The sequence below is a fragment of the Euprymna scolopes genome, chromosome 27 (assembly GCF_053919585.1).
Source record: "Euprymna scolopes isolate OS-2025 chromosome 27, ASM5391958v1, whole genome shotgun sequence".
In the NCBI taxonomy this organism is placed as follows: Eukaryota; Metazoa; Mollusca; class Cephalopoda; order Sepiida; family Sepiolidae; genus Euprymna; species Euprymna scolopes.
In genome coordinates this window covers 23,383,740-23,409,329 of record NC_136508.1, presented here as the reverse complement: position 1 = coordinate 23,409,329, position 25,590 = coordinate 23,383,740, and the positions used below count along the sequence as shown (strand labels likewise).

The following is a 25,590-nucleotide window of genomic DNA, read 5'->3' as shown; positions in this document are numbered from 1 at the left end:
CCAGGAGATGCTGAATCACCTGTGTTATTCCAGAGATTATTTAGATAGGGATGTCAAACAGATGACTGAGTCTGTGTGTTGTTCCATTGGTAGGTGACTGAAGAAGGCAATCGGCAGCGCAAGTGGAGAAAAACAGAAGAGAATAATACAATTTGACGAGAGAAATATTTAGTAAACGTTAAAAGGCAAAGCTGAAATGGTAAAATACAAATCGTTTTAGTAGAAACTAGTGTTGGGACGATTACTACGAATCGGAAAAATTGGAACTTTTGGGAGTATCGGAATTGGTATCGAGAAAATTTGCATCTATTTTCTGATGCCAAAAACGATTCCTTTAATAATCTTTTTTTATTTCAATTTTTAAAAAATAAAATCTTCCACGGCTTGTAGTAATGATAATAAATATTTATTGATTTTAAACTTCCAGTAAAACTAAAATCTATAGATCACCCCTCCATAAATGTGTTTTTGACGTTTGAGAAAATATCTGTACATTTAACATATGTTTTTACTGGAATTGGGAAAAATAACTTCATAGTTTAAGATTTAGAGATTTATAAATAAATAGAACCAGGAAAAAAAATCGTCCCATCACTAGTAGAAACAAATATGGGCCAAGCAATGAAAGTAAGTTTTTTTTTATACCAAAAATAATTGAAGAAAAACAAAATCCACAAAATAAAATGAAACTTAAAGTTTGAAGTAAAAACAAAAATTTGTTTTTAAATCATTTCAATTTAATTCAAAGACAATGTATGTCTTATTATATTCATATGCAAAATCTCAGTGACGATCTTTACAAAATAATTAATGCCCAGAAATAGGAAAAAAAATAAAAGTAATGTCTCCAAATAATATCAACCATTATTTTTTTTTATCATTCACAACCTAAATGTTTTATTATTTTATAAAAATGGTCAAGAAGTTTCGACTCTGAATATGACTTCATCCTTATAATGAAAGGAAGAGGTAACAGTAATTTAAGCTACATACAATCTGTATTTTTTTCTTTAAATAAAATACTTTACATGAACATTCATTTATTAATAAACTAGCAAGGAGACCCGACGTTGCCAGAGAATGAATAAGGATCAATGAACGTTTCACCGTTCCATATTTTATTGTCATCGAAATCGGTAACATCGACCATTTTTCAATCGTCTCCACTTAGTCCACAATACATTGTGGTCCACATTGCACTGCAGAGAACCTACTGTTGATTTTATGAAATTATTTTCATATAATGGCTTGAATTAAACTTTAAAATGCAAAAGTCAAGTATCAGGTTTAATTGCACTCTAAACAGAAACATTCATTTCGAATGCGCCTCTGTCATATCAAAGAATCTCCTGTTGATTTTTTATCCTGGGCCTTTCTGCATGTGTGGTAATAAAACTTCTCAAATGCACTTGTGATGTTAGGCTGTATAAGGTGTTAATTTTAATCAAAATCGCCCGTTCTTTCTTTCAATTATTCATACTTATCAAAGACATTCTGACAAAAAACCTATCTCAAAACATTGCCAGGAATATAAAACACATTTGCGTGAAATTTAAAAAAAATCTGCCAGCTGTTAAGGAGTCCATAGGGAACGAACTCAGATATACACAAAGTTCCTTTTGTATAATAATGAAAATTACATTAATATAGGTTACTTCGCACTTTTGTTGGGTTTAATTTTCAATTGAGTTTTCATTTAATAAACAAATTTCACTTTCATTGCCTGTCTCTTAATGAGGAAGTCCAAATTAGTAGCGACTTTGGTTAGTTTTGATACATGCCAAAATATGTTACACACCCCTCCCCAAACAGAACACATCACACAGTGTTAGAATGCTTAGTTTGTTACCAATACAATCAATGCATGTTTAAAAAAGCTCAACAACTTGAAAAGCATCAAATTCTATTTATTAGACAAGATTCGTTATAAGAATTTTATAAAAATAAATCAGCGAGTTGTGATCACTTTAAAAGAAAATTATGCAAAACTCAGCAATAAATTATGAATCATAATAACTTCAAGATTTTCAACAAATCTGCTTAGAGATTAATAAATTCAGTTTAGTTGTCTAATTTTGATCAATAAAGAAATATTTTAAAACAGTTTACAACAGATAAAACTACAAAGTAGAAGCATATTAAGTTTTTACTTTCAATGGACACTAGAAAACCATTTAATATGATACAGTTTTTGATATTCACCATTTATTTTTAAGCCTTTCTATTGGCTACCATTTAACTCTCATTTCAGCATTTTCAATATGGTGGCTACAAGATTTATAAGGGATCTTTTCTTTTCATAAAAATAAAGCTACTTTGTCTATAATTTGTATAAACAGAAAATCGAAATCATTTTTACTTAAATGATGCTTTAGTTAAAGACATTAAAAGGATAAAAATGAATTTTCTATCACAAAAAAAAAGATAAAAATGAAAACTATTTTTTAAAATTTCCTTTACAATCGAAGTCCCATTTATATGAATTGATTTCTCTCTAAGCAGACAAATTCTCATTGAATATATAAAGTATCTTTTGAGAAATAGAAAGGTTTTTAGAAAACATCAAAGAGAAAATGTTAAACATTTTTGTTTTATTTATGTATTGAGCAAGAAACCCAAATCATTCACATGTTAAAAAAAATGAGACAATCTGAAAAAAAAGCATTCAAAATACGAAAATTGCCAGTCTTGAAGTTGACACAATATTTTCTATGATGGATAGTAAGCTGCAGTGTCGTTTTCTTTACAGCGACAACTTTATCATTTCATCCTGTAATTTCTAAAGTTATAAAGGTTTGCATCTTTTGAAGATCATATTCTTTTCTTATAAGAATTGTCAGAAGAGATTGTGTATTAAAATTACATCAAGATAAAAAATGCAAAGAGTACGTTTATGAAACTGAAATTGATGGCCAAAAAGAATTCGATTTTGGTACAATTAATTTATAAATGCATAATTTTTCTATTTTTTTTTTTTTTTTTGCATTTCATTTGAAAATCTGATAAGCTTATTTAAATAGGTGAGGAACCACATTAAATGTACATTCAAAACGTAAATAAACGTAAATATTATAAAGATACATTAGAGATGATACTAAAATTAAGTTCTTGTCCAAAATGACTTCATTCAAAAATAAGAATCTGTACGATGTACATACCCATGATGACACAAAAATATTCCAAAAATCACAGAAATTGACCAAGTAGTTTTATTTGTAAATGTGAAAACTTTTTGAGTAACTGAAGAGCCGCTGTTTTGTTTGCCATTTTGAAAATATCTAACAAAAGTAATCTTTTTTAATTAAAAAAAAAAACAGGTAACTCAAAATTTAAACTCGTGAAATTTATGTTGTAATGCCTATTAATTCTTATTAATCACTTAAAAATGATTTTTATAAAAATAAAATGACATGATCAATTTACGTGATTTTTAGAATATGATATTTTAGTCTCATCATGAACACATACATCGAACACATACATCATACAAATTTTTCTTTCTTTTTTTTTTTTTTTAATATGGAGAGGGGGGATTCTGGACAAACACCTGAAATTTCTTGCAAGTGATTTCTCAAAAAAATTTAGAAAAATTTGTGGCTTATCAAACTGGCATTTTATCATGGCAGACAACATAATGCAGTCAAACTGAAAAGAAAAACTAGTCACACAAAAAAAAAGAAAAAAAACAAACAAAAACGGTATAAGTGTTAATGGTGGGGGGGAAGCGTTACATGCAAGTTGATTTATGATGGGTGCAGAAACAGAATATTGCAGCAGAAAAATGTCAGAAGAAACAAATAACAAAAATTAAAAAGAAACTGAAACTAAATTAGCTAAGAATAAAGGAGACAACAATTGGTTAAAGCAAAATAGGAAAAATGAACAAACAACTGGTCATATTATTGTAACAACGAGAGAGAGAGAGAGAGTGGGGAGAGAGGAGAATCAGCAACGAGATTGACAAGACATGAAACAAGACCGAGGTTTTATGTTGAAATTCTGTTAACCAGATGCTGTTTTGAACTCGCTACCAACGAAAATCCTTGCCAAATTGAAATGGTTGTTGCAATGATAACCAGTCTTAGAAATGAAACAAAAATAATAGAACATAAAAAAAAGCAAAAATAAAAGGAAATGTACTACAGATTGTTGCTGCTTAGAATGCTGTCATTATTATATAAAGGATTCAAACTCAAAGATTTGTTTGCATTGCTTGAAATATGCCATTTGTAACCATTAGTATTATTTATTTTTAAGAGTAAAGGCATTGTAGGGTATACATACACACACATATGAGGGAGACAGCAGCATCAGTAACAACAATGCAGTAAGAGGTCGACATGACTCTGGGACTGCCATTCTGGCAAAGATTCATCAAGTTACTCCAACTGAAATATCTTTGGATTGTATACTAAAGCTTCAAAATTGGTACGAAATATTGGAATCCAAAAGAGCTGATTTGCTAAAGTTACGAAAACAATTTAGTTCTATTAGAAAAGAAAAAAGTTTTTTACAAATCATGAAAAGAATCCCAATCAAGATTATCTGATTGATAATATTTAAAAAAATTATTCATTGTTTTGAAATTCAATCAATTCCACCATTTAAAGAATTGAACATTGTTTTTTGATTTGTTAAATAATGAAAAACATTTGATTATGATTCAATAAAAAATGGTTTTTAGCAAATTTTCTTTTAGAAAAAAGGTTTTAATTGAAGCAAAATATTTGTTTTGGAATTTTTAAGATGAAGATTAATAATTTGAATTATTTGGACTACAAGTCGCAGCTTCATTGTTATAGTTACAATCTCGATTACAGTCAGTTAACGTACTTCCTAATTTCCGGCATAGCGCTACCGAAGACAGTGACAAGGTCAATCAGTTCCTCTACTTTTTTTTTTATCTCATACCTATATCTACTATTGTGCATGTACTTTGATTACATTTTTCCGATATATTTTTTTTTTAATCATTAAAAGTTTTTTTTCTGTCTTATTTTAATTTAGAATTATTGAAATTAGTTATTTTTTGTAAAGAATAATCGAAAACACTTTAAAATCATTAAGTAATGAACTATTTAGTTTACGAAGTAATGCCAGTCATAGAAATGTGCACATCACCAGAACAGTAATGAAAGACCTATTACACGAAACTTTGAACACAATTAGTACAATGAAATGGTTGGCAAGGGCATGGTTTAATTGCCGGCAGTCAAATCTGCTGAAAGTGTCCCGATCAAAGGAGAATGAATATTTAATGCAGAAAGAGCAAAACATATGTTCATATAAATTCAAATAAAAAAATTTTCATTTAAAAAAAAATAAACTTATTTCTATAATTTCATAAATATTTCTTCTAAAATTTAAAAACTTTTTTTTTTTTAATTTTTATATTAAAAGTGCAAATAAAGATAATTGTATTACTTTTATCTGTATAATTTTGTTAATTTTTATTGTATACTTTTAAATAATACCCTTTTTCTTATATTTTATTTCAATAAATTGCTTCACAGTAGAAATCCCGAAGAAGCGTAAAAGTGAAGCAACTGATTTTCCTTATCACCACTTTTGGTAAAGTTATGCCGGAAATTAGGAAGTACGTTAGCTGGTCTCCTCTTCATTGTTAGAAGAGTTCGACCAATGTAACCTTTGACCTTCTTCAAGTCCATCTTTCTGAAGTTGGGAACAAAGATTCCCAAGTTTGACAAGATATTTCTCACGTTCAAAAAGATGCACCTGAAGGAGGTCGGAGGTTACATCAGATCAAACATTGTGGATATTACAACCAAGATGAGAATTGTAGTTTGTAAAATACAGTTACAAAAAGTAGTTGTAATAATTAAGTTAGAATGTATGAAAATCTACCCCAAAGCATAACCGTAACCAATAGATGTGTAGGTGTGTCAATAAATGGATGCAACTAGCAGTACTACCTCCACTCAAATTGGTGAGGGGATTGTGATAGTGATAAGGGAGCAACAATAAGCAGTAAGCTTTTTCTAGACTTACCCTGATTCGCAAGCTAGTAAGGAAATAAATAGAAACAGTTTAGTAGTTAATTAATTTTTTGGCTTAAAAAAAAAAAAAATTTTTAAATTATATTTTTTTAAAATAAAATATGTTTATGAATTTTTGAGATAAGGTTTGGTTATTTAAATTCTTCTAACTACTGTTCTTATCTTGAGTTTCATTCTCACAACGTTTAGGTCAATGAAACCTCCGGTTTTCATCAGGAGCATCTTGTTGAACTCTGCATGCTACTCCCGTGAAATAAACGAAGGGTTCCATTCGAAATACTGCCCTGATTCCAGAGTTTGATAGAAAAATTTCTGAGTTCGACAAGCTACACCTGAGAACATTGGGAATTACCTTGACCGAAATGTTGTGAAAATAACACTCAGGATGAGAACAGTGATTCGAAGAATTCAAATAATTAAAATAGATTTTTATTTTTATTGAAGACAAATTGTAAATCGAAATAAAATAAAAGTGCAACTGATGCAGTAAGTGACAATAGAAAAAAAAATGGTGAAATATGATAATCTGATTGAGGAATGTGAGTGTATCACCTTCGGACAAACAAACGTACAGACAAACTAAAACTAGTGGAATAAAGCTACAACACAATCACGTTTTTCAAAATATTCACTAGCAAAACTAAACGCGTCTACGAAGGACTGCCTGCAGATGAAGAGATTTGATCTCATAAAACAGAATCAAAAACTTTTTCTTTTTTTTTTTTTAAACATAAAATATGTTTATTCTGTTCCTCCAACACAACTCATTTTCAGTAAAAAAAATGGTTGGGAATCTGCGTTGAACAGTTTTAACTACCCAGCGAAAGTATACACTTTCACAACCTAAGAAACAATATGAAAAGTGGAAAGGTGCTTTGGGATAGCTTTCCAGTGACACTTTTAACAACAGGTCTACCCCCATCCGCCCCTAACTAAATTTACTGACTACCACACCACGGTGGCCTGGGTATGGTTACACACCTGATGAAGGTGCGAAATGAGGCAAGTCCTGAGAGCCATACAGACGTGCAGGCAGTGGAGGGGCGTGGTTTTCTAACAAGGCAGCAGCAGCAACAGCGGAGTCAGTTGGCCCCCGACTGGATGTGCGCACAGGTGGAGGGGGTGGTGTCTTACCGGCTCGGCTGCACGGACGGTTGGCCGGCCGCTCTATGTAGTCAGCTACCATTCCATTCTGAAAATAAGGGCACAAACTTGACATGAAACAAAAGAAAAGAAAAATATTAAGAGAGACAAACGTGCAGGCTTAATCACAGCTCCCTAAGGGCTTTGAGGAGACGGCCATTAGCAGTAGGAAGGGCACCTTCAAAACCAAAAAGAAAAATTAAAAAAAAAAAAAAAAAACGAAAAACAAAACAAAAGAAATTAAAATGGATATAGTAATATTTAACAAAGAATGAAAGGTTTTTGTCGAATCAACTTTTAAAAATATTACACTTGACAATTTTCTCCACTATATAAAAGCTACGATAGAAATTGTCATAAAGTGTCTTAACTGGTACGGCCAGATTCCTCGGGAATGCTCTAAAGTCCAAAATCAATGTTGACAACCCAAGACTGCTTCAACTTTGTTTTTGCTGCATATCAAATTCTGGGGGTTATTTTTAATACAAACGCCATTTATTTGGGTAAAATATGATGTGCCTTCAATCAGTTTTTTTTTTTTGCATAGGCACTTTTATTAATAGTACACACATGAAACTAGTCCGATTCAAAGTAATCTCCTCCGGCTGCAATGCACTTGTACCATTCCAAAAACTTCTGGAAGGTCCTATGGAAGTCCTCTTGTGTGAGCCTGTTAATGACCCTGGTCACAACCTCTTTCGTCTCCTCAGTTGTTTCATAATGACAGCTTCCAAGGTTTTTCTCAAGCTTTGGGAATCATCAAAAGTCACAGGGAACAAGCTTTGGACTATAGGGAGGGTGAGGAAGTGTCTTGATGCAGACACCATTTATTTTGGTAAAATAATTTTATGCTTTCAATTCACAATCTTTTCAAACATATCTTCATTCTCATAAGATTATATTGCCAACAATTCATTAGATGTGCTACTCCTGCATCAAAACTGCCATTTCTTGCAGTTAGATGCACATTTGGATGTTTATCCTGGCATCTGTGTATCAAACGTTAAATGTGCTGTTGAGCAGCTCTTTTTGAGGTCACTTAAATGGATGTTACAAGCGAAATGGCAATAGACAGAAGTTAGAAGTCATTCATAAAACGCCTAACCTTAGTATGAAGCAAAAATTTGATTCGCAGTATCAAAACAAAACATTTATCTGCCATACATTTAGAGAAATCCGAATTTGTGTATAGCTCCCCCCCCCGGACCATTAGGATTGTTATCCAAGTAGTTATAATAACACCTACAAATAAGTCGTCTTTTATTAAAAGACACAGGTTCGAATCTTGTAAAAGCCAATCTTTTATTTTCCAGCCGTGTGGACTAAATTAACCATTCGTTTGATAGAGCGTCACACAAATAATAAAAAAATGAAATAAAATAAAAAAAATCGTAACAAATCTTAAATATATAATTTCTCTAGATTAACTATTGACTGTATATCTTTATTTTTCTCTTTTTATTGAGGAGTTATTTATTAAGGCTAAAAGCAACTAGATGAAGGTAGATTAAAAAAAAAATTATATTAATATTAGAGGACCATCTTCTAGCCTTCTAGCAAGCAATCTGGTGGTAGCATGTTCCACAGATGGAGATTTCTAATAGTTTATTGTGGGCAAAACTAATATACATCTATTTGTAGACAACTTGTTAAATTGTATCGGTTTTATCTTGGATCAACATTCCATCCTATGTTGTACATGTCAAAGTTTGAATACTTTTAAATTGATATGTCTTGTAGATTTCTTACTCAAATCCCATGCGGATGAGTTTCGCTCCCATACAGTCCCATCACCATACATGTGCACATAACAGAAAAAATAAAAAACAAAACACAAAAAGCTTGTAAATGAAATATGTATATATAAAAATAATTTGTTCAAAATAAAAAAAAAACAATCTTGGAAACTGACCCTGATAACTCAACTGTTCTATATCTACAAATCCAACGCTTGCATCCATTCTTTCAATCAGACCAAACCAACAAAGTCTCCTGTTCTGCATGCATCTACCTATACTCTTCCCCTGAGGTCATCAGATCTAAGCCTTGAAGATTTGCATTACGCATTCATTGTACGATTTTCGTAACATTTCTCACCATGAAATGCTTGTCGTAACCCTCACTGGCCAAATATCATTTCATACATCACTTTGAACACAAGCTTCATAAATTCCTCCCTTTCTTAACAATCGTAATGCCCTTCTGATTAGCAAAAGTTCCCTCAATTCAATCCATCCACTCTTGACTTTTGCTATTATACTAGCACCTGCTCCTCCCTGTGCTCCAGTGGTATCACCAAGATAACCAAATTTCTAAACAACCTCAACAGCGTTTCTGAATTTTTGAGATGAGGATTTCTTATTCGTATTATTTAGATTCTTTGGACTACTGTTCTCATGTTGTGTGTGATTTTCACAACGTTTCAGTCGATGTAACCTCTGACCTTCTTCAGGTGTATCTTGTCGAACTCGGGAATGTTTCTGTTAAACTCACAAGGATCCATAGCGCGGGGATTAGTCTACTTAGGAAAAAAAAAAAAATTTGTAAAAGTGATATTTTCCTGAAAGTTGAACGTTCAATTCTCAGCGGGGGTGAGTGAATGTGTTTGTTTAACGGCATTTCAACCTCTAACGGTCATTTAATGCTAAAAAAGTTTTGTTGATATAATTGATTTTCAGTTTCTTGTAAAAATATTTTAAGTTTCTTGAAAAGTTTATCTTTTGAAGCAATATGCTTAGGTTTTCCGAAAAATTGTTTTAGTTGTAAGAGATTTGTTTTTCTAAAATGAATTTTACTTGTTTACTTTATAGGAGTTTAAATACATTTGTTTCTTTTAAATAGTTTATGATTTGTTGGGGTTCCACTTCTTGGAACACTTTTCTAATGTTTGTTGTTTTAAAATATTTCTTCCGAGTGTGTTTGTGTTTTCTACATTCCATCAGTAAATGTTTAATTGTTAGTTGTTGGTTACAGAGTGTGCAATTTGGTGTTTCCTCCACTTTGATTAGGTAGGAATGAGTTAATTTTGTACGTCCAATTCGTATTTGGTTTAGTACAATTTCTTCTCTTCTTCCCTTAAAATTTGTTTTTCGTTTTTAATTATTGGTTGGTGTTCGTGCAATTTGTTTGCAGTGCATTGTTCCATTCCTCTTGCCACTTGTTTTCTATATATTCGTTGATTTTTCTTTTTAGATCTGAGTGGCATTTTAATTTTTTCCATTTGGTGGTTTGTGGCTTCTTTAGCCAGTTTGTCTGCCTTTTCATTTCCTGGGATGCCGACATGGCTTGGTATCCAGGCTATTATATTTTTTTTTGTTTTTTTCAGTTATTTCGTTGTATTCTTGTATAATTTCTGTGATAAAAGGGTGTTTAGATTTTTCTTCAAGGGCCATGATACAGGATAGGGAGTCTGTATATATTATGAATTTTTGTTCGTTGATGTCTTTGATGTTTTTGAGAGCTATTTTGATGGCCTGCAGCTCGGCTGTATATATTGAAGCCTCGTTGAGCAGTCGTATTTGATATTGATTTTGTCCATCTGTGCATGCTGCACTTGTTCCGTTTATAATTTTAGACTCATCGGTGTATATTTCTATGTATTCTGCATATTTTTCTCTTAGTTCTCCGAAGTTGCTTCTGTTTGTTATATTATTTGTAATGTTTTTCTTGTAAGCAGTAAGCGTTAGGTCGGTTTTTGGTTTGTGTAATGTCCATGGTGGTCTGTCGTTTATTTTTTTAGTAATTATATTGTAGGGGTTTTCATTGATTTGATGTATTATTTCTTTAATTCTGTGTCCAAAGGAGGGTATACTTTTTGGCTTCCCTGAATAAAAGTTTGTACATTGTGGGTTGAGGGTAGTTTTGTATGTTGGGTTTTTGGGGTTGCTTTGTAGTTTTGTTGCATATTGTAACGCTAGTTTTTCCCATCTTAAATGCAGGGGTAGTTCTTTGGCTTCTACATGCAGGCTTTCCATTAGTGAAGTTCGATAGGCTCCTAGGCTAAGTCTTAAACTTTGATTCTGTATCGTTCGTAGTTTGTTTTTATAGGATTTGTAAGTGGAGCTGTATATGGCACAACCATAGCCCAGTTTGGATCTGATATGTGAGCGGTATATTTTGAGCTTTGTAGCTTGATCTGCTCCCCAGTCTAGTTTTGATACTATTTTTAAGATATTTATTGTTTTTAAGCATTTTTGTTTTAATTTGTTAACGTGTTCCTTGAAGTTTAGTTTATTATCAAAAATGATCACTAGAAATTTGGTATGTTGTACTACTGGTATTAGTTACTCATCTAGTTTGAGCTGTGGGTCAAGGTGGTATTTTCGTTTCTTACAAAAGTAGATGTGGTTTTGCTTTTGGACATTTTGAATCCATTTTGGTTAATCCAATGATCTATTTTGTTAAGGCAATGTGGCATTTGTCTTTCGATAGTTGGCATATTTCGTGATGAGCAAGTTATTGAAAAGTCATCAACAAATGTTTTTTCGAATCCCATGTTAACATTTTCGATTATACTGTTGATTTTAATTAAAAAAAGGGTGGCAGATAGTACACTACCCTGTAGTACCCTTGTTTCTTGTGTGTATTGATCTGATGTTATATTTCCTAAGCATACTTTATATGTTCTGTGGGATAAGAATTCTTGGATAAATTTTGCTAGGTTTCCTCTGATTACCATATTATGAATATCTTTCAAGATTCCGTACCTCCACGTAGTGTCATACGCTTTTTCGATATCAAAAAAGATTGAGACCATGTGATGGTTTCTTATTAGACCGTTACAAATATATGTTTCTAGCTGAATAAGTTGGTCATTAGTACCTTGTTTTTGTCTAAATCCACTTTGGTGAGTAGAGATGAGGTTATATTTTTCTAAATGCCACATTAGTCTTGTATTGACCATCCTTTCTGTTGTTTTGCATATACAGCTTGTTAGGGCGATGGGACGATAATTGATAGGGTTGGAGTGATCTTTTCCTGCTTTAGGACAGAATACACTTGAAGGTCGAAGGTTACATATATTGACTGAAATGTTGTGAAAATGATACTCAAGATAAGAACAGTATTCCGAAGAATCTGAACAATACGAACATCAATAGCTTTGTCCTCCAGATATAGTTTCTCCACATTGGAATTCTCATCCATCTCCACTGTCTTACACTTCTTGAACACAAACTGGTTATCACTTCTCAACTTACCTGCAATTCGACTAAACTTTGTAATATTGTAATTATCTTATACAAAAAAATAAACGAAAAAGCTTGCAGAAAAGTTGTGAAAATATTTCTAAAATAAAAGCTGTGAGTAAAATGTGATTTATGTGCTGTTCAAATGATGAAAGACTTAATGACTTACTCTCATCCGATTGTTCTGTTCCTGACGTGACCAACTTGATGGATCTTCGTATAATGTTGCTGCTGGTGTCTTTCCTTGAAGGACACCATAATGATTTGTTTCATAACCTTCCATCTTCTTTTTGGGGGCCATATACAAGTCTAAAAAAGAGAAATGGTTTCACCAGAATAAAACATCAGTAAAATAGCGAATATTTAACAAATACCATTTAAAGAAAGTTATTAATCTACCTTCATGGACTGGAGACCGTGAGCCTGACTCATCCAAGTAAGTTATTTGTCTGTTTGGTGAATCCATATAAGCTCTTTTCGGCTCAACTTGAGGAGAATCTTGTTTGCATGGGGTATAGGGCCGACCTGAATAGTCATGAGGAGGCAAAAATACCCGTTTTATATCTTCATCCTATGAAAAATAAAAAAAAAGTGATGAAATATTAACTAAAAAATTCAACTCAAACAAAAATAGAGGTAATTTTTCTTTTGCTCAAAAGATAGACTGGGTAGATTGGATTAAAAAATCCCCCCCCCCCAAAAAAACCCACGTTATTAAATATTTTAAGGAATTATTTCAAAAAGTGGAATGGTATTTAACAAAATTAAGTTTTTACAAGGTGAAATCTACAAAAAAACAGAAGTGAAATAAAATGGATGAAAAAAAAAAAAAAAAAAAAAAAAAAAAAAAAGGAGGGTTCTTATCCAGAATTTCCCCTATATTAAAAACAAAGAAAAATCTGTATCTATAATGAAATGAAAATATCATATTCCAAAAATCTTGTAAATTAATCAAGTAGTTTCATTTTTAAATAAAATCAAATTTTACATATAAGAGGAAAGAGTGTCTTGCATCGCCATCTTAAAAATAATAGCAAGAAACAAGGGAGATAATTCAACAAAAATGCAAGATTAAAGTTCTAATGCCTACAAATTCATATTAATCACTTAATGATTTTCTTTATAAAAATGAAACTACTTTATTAATTTACGTGATTTTTGGAATATGATATTTTCTTTTTATCACAGACACATACAAAATTTTGTCTTTATTTTTGTTCTTTAATATAGGGGGAATTCTGGACAAGAACCAAGCAAAAAAAGTGACCAAAATAATGTTTAGTGGTAAAAAAACATTAAAATTAACCAATTCTTTACTCTTCAAAACCCAAGTATATTTTACAGTCAATAAAATTTGATTAACACTAGCAGGACCCGTGGAAATTCCACCGCAGCATCTTTCATATGTAATGTATTGCTGCGGGGCATTCTGTGGATGTTCAGCATGAATGGAGACCCTGCGATATCATAGTAGCCCTTTTGTTAAAATTGTAAAAGTATCCATCTAAGTAATCTGGCTAATGTAGTGACATATCAGGTCACTAGCATGGATACCCAGCATTGCCAGGTTCGATATGATGTTCGGTTTGGACGCACCTGCTATACTAAGGATAGCGAGCAGTTTTTCATTATCATGTCAACTCCATCGTTACCCCAACAAAAATTTCAAAAATAAAAGAATGGATGAAAACACAAAAATGTAATCGCCCTCAAAAAGAAGTACATGAAAAACTCTCTACCAGATACTTCGGAAGAAGGGATACGAAGAGAAACTATTCTTAGGAGCACCCTTTTATGACTACATACCAGTTTAAGCGAATTTCTTTAATGCTACCTCAGTCTAGAAAGATTGTTTTATGATCTGTTGCAATGAAAACTAACTGTAAATAATTACGTTTCAAAAATACCAAAGTAGAATTTGTGTTAACCGAAACACACGTGTTTATGTTATAAAAATGATGAGCTATTACTTGTGTTATTAAAAGGAAACAAAATTAGCAGTTACGATGTCAAAAAAATGTGAAGAAAATAAACTGGTAAAAAAATATAAATGAAAGTTTTTTTTGTTTTTGTTGATATAAACAATCGTAGTTGAATTGGATTGTTTATTTTAAAATAAAAGTCCACTGGACCACAACATTAATTGCAAAATCACGTTAGAAATTATTTTATTTAAACTAATTCCAAAAATCATGCTTGAAAGTTTTTGTGAATTTTTTTAGTTTAATTATCCGCCGAAAAAGAGAGAAAAAAAGTTGGTTCCCAGGGAAAATAATTCGAGATGGTATCAACAATTGCAGAGAAAAAGAAATAAGATTTTTTTTTTTATAAGTCATCCCAAAAATACTTGCCTCATAGTTTTTGCTACATTCATCTGAGAATTCATCAAGACTTTTGTCATAAGTGTCGTAACTGCGAGCATCTTCCGAGGGTGACATTGGATAAAGATGGCTCTCCTTCGTCGATCCAAACAGTTCAAAAGTATTTGTATGACTTGTTGTGTCACTACCATCTGGAAGTTTTTATAAAACAGCAAATGAGAAAATGACAACAAGAAATAGAATTCATATTAACAAAACATAACATTTTAATGAATCTTAAGCGATTACAGCATTTACAACTAAGACCATATGGATGTGATTATAATGTTTTTGTTTCATGCTTGTATAGTATTAATGGGTTTTCAAACAAATGCATTTTAGGTTAAAAAAAAGAACATGATTACGTATGTAATGTATGTCATGTCAAACTTAGTACAAATTACAAAAAAAAAAAAATCATAAAATTGAAAACTAAAAAAATAAAATTTTTCAAATACAGTTTTATCGCATTGGTCAAAGTTGAAGAGATCTTAAAATTCAGAAAAAGTAGCTGCAACCTACGATTTTGATAAATCTGCCATTTCTAAATAGAAAATAGCAGACCATTAATATCTATGTGTGGGGAAAAGTCTAACAGATTAGCATGTATGTGCGTGTGCTTTGTAGGGTTTGATCGCTTGACAAAAAAAATAGCGACTTGCAGTTTTTTTTCTACTTAATGATCAGGTGTGAGTGACACAAACTCTCACCGCCTTTATGCAAATGAGACTATACCAGATGCATAAAAGAACCATAGATAGAACAGGAGGTTCAGTTGGAATAAGGTGTGTTACAGAGACGAACATGTGCGACAGACTGTTGAAGGCGATTAGAAAACCTGTGGGTGGAAAAAAATAAATTTATTCAAACTGACTTTCAAACTAAAATGTTTTTTTGTAAAAAACAACAAAAAGAAAAAAATAGCAAATCTTCTACTCTTTCATTTTTTGTAATTTTTTCTATAAATTTTGTAAACGTTTTTTTTATTACTAATTTCAGCATGACATGTAAGTACGTAATAGTATTTTAGCTTAACATCTTTTTAGATTCAATTATACTGCTCAAATACCAAATTGTTTGGTAAGACAGGAGATCGGTTCAAAATTCATCTGTTTAATCCAGAAATCTGAGAAAATCTAAATCAGTACTAAACTGATTCTAATCAGAAATGTCTAATTCAAATACATTAAAAGATTGGAATTTTGAAACATCCAAAAATATTGATATGTACAATGTAAGAATATCTTGTGTTACCTGATTTTTATTTTTTATTTCTTTAAAAAAATATATAATTTTGACAGTTTAATTTTTTTATATCGTTTGGCCATCAAATTATTAACTGAACCAAATTCTAATAAAATTACATATTTTGTTTATGTAATGTTTTAATCTCTATAAACTTATTCCATGTAAATAGCTTGCAAAACTTGATACTTAAAGATTTTATAAGAATGTTAAAGCCAGAAATGATATTAGTTTAAATGCTTCCAAATTCTTTTCTAATTTCAAAGAGCCACCAAGTAATTCATTCTTTTTACAATTTTAAATGCATTCTGGTGGATTTAATTTTGTAATTAAATCATTTTCTAAATCGAAATTTTTAAAGTTTTTTTAAAATTACGTTTTTGATTTCAACAAATGATTAATTAGTAAATTAAAAAATAATGCAAGTCACATAGGTGAGAAACAGATACACAAGTGATCACAATTATTATTAATGTAGAGATATATTTAAAAGGTCAAACCTGTTTATTATCTTGTGATTGTTGGAAATTCAATAATATCAAAGAATCAGCAAAAAAAAAAAAAAAAACTCAAATGTATCAAAAAAAAATAATGGTAGAAAAAGCTTGTAAAAAATAGAGTCAACTCATAAAATGGATGCTACTTTATTAAAAAAAATATATACTTTATAATAACTTTATTAATAACAGTACAGATGCAACACAGATTTTCGGATAAGTTTGGCTTTGTTGGTCAATCTGATTTCTCCATTAACAGCTCAACTATATTTGTTTTTAATAATAAAAAAAAAGATCGCTGTTTTAACACTACAGTGGCCACTTGAACCAGTGCGCGGACAACAGTATATTCTTTTTACTTTTTTGACTCTCGAGTGTGTATCGGTTGATATCTTATGCTTTTATATAGAGTGCTGTGGTTATCAGTTGATTAACTATGTCGGATATATACTAGAGAGTCAAAACAATGAAAAGAATATGCTGTTGTCATAGCCCGAGTGATAACCAGGATTAAATTCAAACAAAGAAATAATTCCAAAATAAAGGGAGACTACCACCACCAGATGCAGTGTAAAATTGATGGATTCATCCGTTAAGTAGCCAATAAATCTTCAATGAGATGCAAGGGACATAATTCTTCATAAAATATTAGAGTTACTTCCCTTGAAAATACAAAACTCTTTTAAACAAATTTTATTTTTTAGCTGAATCTTTATCCGATAGCATATGAAGTTTAAAGTTTAAACAAACATTATAAATGATAAAAAGTAAACATAGATGCAATACTGATTTCTCAGTACTCTTGGTTACAGAGCTGTTTTTCAAGATGATCATCTTGAAAAACAGCTCTGTAACCAAGGGTTCCGGATATCACTATAATAATTCAACAACACTCCTTTTCAACCCACTAATTATACACCTAGCAGGTCTCAAAACCACCAGGGAGTAACCTTAAATAGCAGTTACCCTTTTTCTTTGGATATAAACTGGTGTTTAACTGCCACTTGAATTTGTCTGAAGGATAAATTTAAGCAAAAGAAGATATAATCTAAAAATAAAGGGAGACTACCATCAGCAGATGCAGCATAAACAAGTAGAGAGGCATCTGTTGGTCGCCCAGTAAGCTAGTCTGGCAGCAGCAAGATGACCAAGTTCATTACAATGATTTTGTCCAGATTTAAAGTGCCGAACCATTAGTCACAGGATAATCTGTGTTGCACCTGCTCTATCATAATTATGCATACAAGTGAGACGTTTAAAAAAAAGTTTATGATCATTCAGAAAAATGTATTTCAAAAAAGACAACAAAACTGGATTGAAGTACGAGCAGAGCAGGCACAGCATATAACTTGATTAAATCAAAGATTTGAAATAAAGAAAAGGGTGGGCACGTGAGATGAAGGGTTAACCATAATTTTCCAACTGACAACCAAACACAGCATGCATTATTAAATGGCGAAGAATACAATATTTGCAAACGATTGAAACAAAGAGAAACAAAAACTAAAACATAAAATTCAGTTGCGTTTCTACCTAGAAGAAAAAAATAAATAAACATTAAAATCCGAAATTCATTTTGGAAAAAGGCAGTTGGCACCAGAGCAGTTTTACTTCAAAATTTGTCATTTTATTTTATTATTTTATTTTTTTTTTTAAATGGGGTGGGTGGGTATTTTATGCTGAAAATACTTATTGTATGAAATTGAAAGCAAATTGCTATCAAACTCAGAGTTTGGGGTAAGAGCACTTTTTGTTCATACTAACTAGTGTTGGGATGATTAATCGGAATTGGGAATCTGAACTTTTTAAGATATTGGTATGAGAAAAATTTGCATCTATTTTCTGATACGAAAAACAGAGCTTTTTGTTTTTTTTTATGCTGATTTTCCATTGCTAGGATTAATGATAGATATTTATTAATTTTAATCTACTCGTAAAACTAAAATCTATAGATTTAGTTCTAACAAATGTATTTTTATGTTTTCCAAAAATTATTTACACATTACATAGGATTTTACAGTAATCTGAAAATTTAATTAAAAACAACAAAAATTGGTAATTTTATTAGAGTTGGGGGTAAAAAAAAAAAAGAATCGTCCCATCACTAGTTTATGCCCTGCTCCTCTTGCAGACGTTAGTGCATACATAACTATGAAATGTCAAGTATGATTTGAATATTTTTATACTTGAATCAGACTAATATTTTCTGCCCATTTCCAAAATATATAAATTAAAATAAAAAATGAATAAAAACGACCAAAAATCAACTGAGGTGATTAAATCAATTGTGTTTTCTACCATCACAACATATCTGGCTGGTTGAAAGAAACAGTTTCACAGAAGAGTTAATGATTATGCGGTTGCTTTCATAACCTTCAAGACTAAAATCATTTCACGTGATTCGTGAAAATTTAATTTGGCTGGAATTGAAAAAAAATTTTCTTAATAAACTCTTAAATTTATAAATAACATCATAGCTGACATTGTTTGGGATACAGTGAAGTCGTTTTATTTTTTTTATTTGGCTTCACTTATTTAAAAGTTGTACTAAAAATAGAATTTCAACCTTAAAATTTGAAATTTAAAGCCAAAAATTTGTATTTTAATTTTTTTTTAAACAGACATGAATCAAACTTTCGAATGTGGGGTGGATTTAATTTTTTGTTAATGGTTTTTTTAACACAAAAATCCGAGTAATAGTCTGTTGGGATGTTAAAATGGACAATTTATAAGTCTCAAGTGCATTCATTGCATAACAATATTTAAAGAAAACAAACATAAAATACCCTTCTAACATGAGTAGCATACTTGCACTTGAGACTTACAAAGTGTCCATTTTAACATCGCAATTAACTACTCAGATTTCTATATCGCTAAGAAAAAATGATTAAGAAAACTAAATTGCTTAAAGAAACTCAGAGTTGACAGATTTGATATCTTTAAAAGTAAATGTTTCTTTAAAAAGAAATAGTTTTTGTTTTCTTTAATTTCAAATTTTAATATTACATAATATCTAAAAAAAAAAAAAAAATATGCCATCCAATTTCTAGTATGCGTTATTTTGTGTCATGTTTACATTTTTTTCTTCCGAGTGACTGTCATTTGTTACCTTTAATTTCTTGTAATAAATAATTTTACCAAGAATGCTTCTGAAGTTTTGATATAACAGTTGAAAGAACTCCAGTTATATATTTTCTTTCGGTTTTAGTTTCGATTCAAGCTGATGCACCCAAGTCATATGGATATTTTTTAGTTTTGAAATCACAACAATACAAGAATCGATAGAAAATATACTATAATAATATATACAAAATCTGCATAAATGAAAATATATATAAGCATATTTTATGACCAGACTATGCCGAGTGTACCTGCTAGCTTAGATAAATACTTTTGCAGTCTTAACAAAAGGGCTCCAATAATATCAGAGCATCTCCATTTACGCTGAACATTCACAGAATGCCAACATCAATATATTACATATGAAGGAGTCCACTGTGGAATGTCCACAGGTCCCACTAGTGCTTTTAAATAAAATACAGCAAATTTAGTTATCACACTGCCAATAACATGGCACATGAATAACAAATGAAAATGGGCTTGTCAGAATCAAATATCAGATTAAATGCACCTCTAATGTAAATATAAAAATCTTATGAGATAACTTTGTATGTTAAGAGCAAAGCTAAGAGCCAGAGGCATCAAGCAGGTCGATAATGAGGAATGCTGATATATGGTGGGAGGGGGGGGGCACTATTCATATATTTATTGTGAAAAAAAAAAATGTAAATACTGAATAATTTGTTATGTAGTAAACAGTTTTCATTTCTTTTATAGAAATTCATTTTTATTTTTTTTAAATAAGATTTAGAAGGAAAAATACAATGGCCCTAGGATACATTTTTTTCAGGTAACGATGTGGATTACAATGTTTTTCTGGCCCCTGGTTGTGGTATTTGCCCTGCCTTATGGTGTTATTTATAATGTTATTTGATTATATACATGTGTATGTACTGTATTTTGTTACTAATTTTTAATGCTGTATCCCGGGGTTCTACTGAATTGCAGTTTTTATTTCAATAAATAATGAGTTAATGCAAGACACATAATCACAAGAAACACAGATAATTAGTCATCAAGAAGTGTTGTTAATATAAAGATTATCCAATAAAATATAACCTTTGTTAATAGAGCTTAAAAGACAAATGAAAATATTTGGTAAAAAAAAAGAGTGAAAATTGAAGCTTAATGGTAATTTGTCCAAGTCAAAGTATTTAAAAAATGTTTTTCATGTTTCTTTCAACCAATATGGCAGCTGATGTGGAAGTAGTGACAGAGCCATAGTTACCTCGTTGTCTAGGTATCATCTCATTTGTCCCACTATGATTGGAGCTCTGCAGTGCTATTGATTCAAGATATCCTACAATGGTACAGTACAACTGCACTAGTAACAACGACAGGCTCATTGCACTCACACAAAATTTTCATTCCCTGCATCTTTTTTTTTTTTTTTTAATTCTCTATTTGGACGGACATTTGTTTCTTGCAGAACAGGAAAAAATTTGGTACAAAAAACAAAAAAAAAAACAAAACAAAAACACACACACACAAAAGAAAGGAAACACAAAAAGAATTTGTATTATTTGGACTAATGTTCTTATTCCCAATATATCAGCTGATGTACCCTCTGATTTCGTTCAGATGCATCTTTTCAAATTTGGAAATCTTCTAGCCTAATTTGGGGGTTTGTACAGAATTTCTTACTGAGCCACTCTATATTCAATACAGAGGGATAGATTATTCTGATGCCTTCATCCATTATAGTGCAGAAGTGTTAATTTTTTTATTTCAAGTTAATATAGCCTACAGTAAAGATTGAACCTTGAACATCTAGAAAAGGTCACCTAGAACTGATTATTAAACAATGTTTTTAACCATTAGGCCATGTGGACAATTCTAAAATGAATTTTGAGAGTCTTGCGTACATGTTCAGCATTAATATATACTACGATGGGATTATTTATATAAGATCCTATAAAATTTCAGTTATATGTTTTATGGGATGCGTTCATGCCAGTTTTGGGGCTTTACTTTAGGGTGTTTTGTAATAGAAGCATTTTTATGGTGAGCTGGATTCAGAGAAATAATTTCAGTGAAAATGCTTGCAAGTTTTATAATCAAATGTGAGAATACAAGACATTATCGTACGTTAAACGAAACAAAATAAGTTCTGAAGGCATATATTCACAAAAAAGGATATTTCATATATATTTAAAATGGAAGTTTACAGCAATAGGAAAAACAGAATGTTCTTGAATATTTTTAGAGTTCTGGTAAAAACAAAATGGGGAGGGGGGAAGTTTATTAGCTGAGACATTAAAGAAGTATGAATTGATTAAATACTACCCTTGTGTTATAGGGGTTGGAAAAATCGTTTTCAAAACTTCTCTGTTCATTTTTATAAATTATAATTCATTGAAAATTGCTTATAAAAGTCAATGTTCATTTGATTTCATATTAGTAATATAGTCAGTGAGAAAGATTGGAAATTTTTCCATGAATAAGGTTTATATTGATTGCCAGATGATAAGTCAATGAGTTATGTGTGTCTGTATTCATTAATGATTGTTTGCATGAGTGGAAAAATGCAGCCAAGGAATGCACCCACAGCGGGGGTGCCTAGTGACACCAGTCTGTAGACTCGTTTTCACTGGGTTATTGAAGAAAAATTTAGCTTTTTTAAAATGATTTAGGTAGCTCCCATAAAGACCATTTCAAATAAATTCAGAAAGTTTTCTGATTTGTCCCAAATATAATTATTTGTTTTTATTCAGGACAATATATGCGCAGATGATGTGCACACAAATGATTTTACGCATTTTGATTTTGTACGTCGATGTGTAAACATCAGCTACTACAATCCTTACACCTCCTGAAAATGGATTACTCACTCTCTAAAAGACATTAGAAAGTGGTAACCAGAGGGGGGGTAAGTTAATCTTGATGCTATGGCATTCAAAGATACGTTCGAGTGTCAATATCTTATTTGTTACATTGTACTTTAGAATAAGTTGTTATAATTTATTCGGTGAGTTGAATCATTATTTTATAATGATTATGCCCCCCCCCCCTGGATATATCACTTCTTTAAGGTGAAGTCTCATTCCAGCTGACCACATTTTTCTGCCTGCTTGAAACACACGATTTATTTCTCATCTCATCCATAGTTGTTGAAGGTAGCCTTATTGGTTAGCTTAGAATTGAGTTTAAAAGGTGATTCTTGTTTTGAGGTTTGAATAGTGCGACTGGTCTGAATATTTATCTACACTGATGATTCTGCAAAGATGAAATGCATACATATGTGTAGATAATGATTAAATATTTATGAAATATATATAACATTCATTGTGGACATTGAAATCTTTCCTCTGCACTATTTCCGCATGCGATTACACTGGATATTAATTTCCATCTCATTTTATTCTGGAGTACAACTTATTACTGATGGATTACCTCCCAAGAACTTCAGTTGATTTACTTTTTCACTTTATTATTTTTTTTTTTTTTTACTTTTTTGTACTTAATTTGTTGTACTTCATATTTTAGAATTTAAATTATTTTTATCACAACTTTGTCATTTTTTTTAATTTTTAAAATTAAAAATAGTTTTTCTTAGTATTTCATCTTCTTATATAATGTTCTGTATATTCTTTTAGCATTTGTTCTTTTTGTCTCTTTTCTCTTTTACCCCCCCCCCATTATATCGGCCACCCCCTCCCAATAATGTTTTCCAATTCTAATCTAAAAAATTTTTCATTTCTAATTTGAATGTTTTCAAAGTCGGTGTTGTCTTTATCTTCCAACTTTTGTGTAATGCTGGCTTTTTCTCTCCTGATGAGAAGCATTTACCTTCGAAATGTCATGGTCTAAAGAGGTTTCTCTCTTATTCCTCTTTCTGTAACCGTTAAGACTTGCTAATGTAATAAAGTTCCTATGTAACTATGCTTTAGCTTTTTAATCGAGATATATATATATATATATATATATATATATATATATCTTTCTGTCTAAATGTTCTTTATTCACTTATATTTCTTTATTATATATTTAAGAAGCTCAACATAATTACAGAGCATATAATGAATGAATGAAAATGGCGTAATGAAAGAAAAATATAAGGTATTTGCAGCTTCTCTTCCGATTTTCGGATTTTTTAAAATCATGTCCAAACATATTTTCTTTTCTTTTAGTGGATTGATTGTTGCCATTTCTTCTGATGAGTTAAGGGCAAAATAGATTTACTAATTGATATAATAATTAAGTGATTGATTTTGTGCTACGAAACAGGTACTGTCAGGAATTGTATCAGTCAACTGAATTAAATTAATAAATTGTAAGATGGTCAACATCACAAACTTTGGAATATAGACTTGTCATTCATGAGATATATTATTATGACATATCCATGATATGTTGAATCACAATGGTAATAAATTCTATACTAAGTTCACTTAAGAGGCAATTGTTGTCCAACATATGTTGATTCTTTGAGGTCTTATTTTTCATCCTTCTGTCTAATTTTTACTTCATCCCATCATTACCCCCTCCCCATATGGTAGTTAAAAGTTGATTTTTTTCATATCGCTACATATTACAGCTTTCTGATGTGTTCTAATCTTCCTTTCAGTGGGTGGCATGTCTCACCTTTTTATCATGGCTTTTCTACATGTAGAACAGAGCACATAGTTCCACACTATAATTTCTAGAGTTATCCAAATAATCAAAATTAAAAAACTCCAAGACACAAACAAGAAATCGTCCTATTTTTCATACTCACTCATTCACACTCACAAATACTCCAATTCCACAAAAGTTATTTGAAGAAAATTAAAAAAACAAAGATTACAAGCAAAACTTGAGTTAATGATTAGTTTTACATTCCGGAGGACTTTGTTAATTGTAATGTTGAAAAAGTTAGATGACAACATACGTAGAGTTATTTACAGATTCAAGTAAGAAAACAAAATTAACATAAAAAAAAAGGTTTAAAATTTGAATAAGTTTCATAAAATGTTATTTAGGTAAAAATTATTGACAAGTTATTTTAAAGGAAACACAGTTGGGAAATTAATCAAAAACAATTGATTTGCTTCATCTACTTCTTGTGACCCATTTGCGTTAAATTTTAATATTTACAAAACAGCAATTTAATTTACCGTAAATATTGGTTGTGAGTAAAATAATCGGGTTATGTATTTTCTGTGAATAAGCAATATGGCTGGCACCCGATTATTTTACAATCACGGTAAATAAAATTTCTTACAACTTTTCAAACATTAAAATTTATTTTAACACAAATCACAAATGAGAACGTAAGACAAAATAAATCGTTTTTGATTCCTTTTAAATAATTTATGGCGTCAAAAGTACGGTGATGTAATTTGTAATAAATAAATTTAACAATTACTAACAGAGTTATCAGACAATAAAAAAAAATCATTTACTTACTTAGAAAAAAATTGTATCCAAGGGAAATAATTCATAAAATAAATATCACAGTTATCCCCCTTAAAAGCCATGACGTATATAATGTATTAGAGGACATACGGTATGAAAATAAATAAAATGTTTGTACTATAGCAGCAATATTATTTGACTATTTTCTATATTTCATAATTAGCAATGGCAGCCAGTATGATTACAAAACAAAAAAAAAAGGCGCAGTTATTGTGACTATAAAGATATAGCAATTTAAAAATAGAACCATTTTTTTTTTTAAAAGTCGCCGAATCTTTCATTTACAAAAGAGTTTGATTGCAGTGGAAAAGCATTATCAAATTGCGAAATATCATTCTTAGTCACACTTATAGCATTACAACAGCTGCATTTATTCAGCAGATACAGTAAACCATTAGTGGTAACCCTAGAAGATTCATGATGTCGATTGCATAAAAACAATGTCAGAAAGACCAATTGAAATATTATTCATAAAGGCATTCATTCATAAGGTCTCATGTAGGATATGAAAAGAAACTGGAATCTTAGGTAGATATCAATCATATAAGTTATTATAGGCGCAACAGGGCATATGAAGAACCTGAAGTCCTACCTAACTAATATTCCCAGTGAACCAAGTGCAAAA

At 30.8% G+C, this 25,590-nt stretch overlaps 1 protein-coding gene across 20 annotated transcripts in view; it reads right to left on the bottom strand.

The window, feature by feature from the left end:
- LOC145248789 (nephrin-like) overlaps positions 1 to 25,590 on the bottom strand; it is a 482,982-nt gene that overhangs the window by 7,451 nt on the left and 449,941 nt on the right. For 3 of the 20 annotated variants that reach the window (XM_080110432.1, XM_080110431.1, XM_080110434.1), the window contains 5 exons: positions 20,797 to 20,868; positions 14,698 to 14,858; positions 12,746 to 12,917; positions 12,516 to 12,655; positions 6,999 to 7,209 (listed from right to left, as the gene is read on the bottom strand). In XM_080110432.1, coding sequence (XP_079966558.1) covers positions 6,999 to 7,209; positions 12,516 to 12,655; positions 12,746 to 12,917; positions 14,698 to 14,858; positions 20,797 to 20,868 — 756 coding nt within the window. Of the gene's footprint in view, positions 1 to 19; positions 98 to 6,009; positions 6,023 to 6,998; positions 7,210 to 12,515; positions 12,656 to 12,745; positions 12,918 to 14,697; positions 14,859 to 20,796; positions 20,869 to 25,590 lie in introns of all 20 variants that reach the window. The other 17 variants (XR_013863396.1, XM_080110435.1, XR_013863397.1 and 14 more) reach the window with 10 other exon arrangements.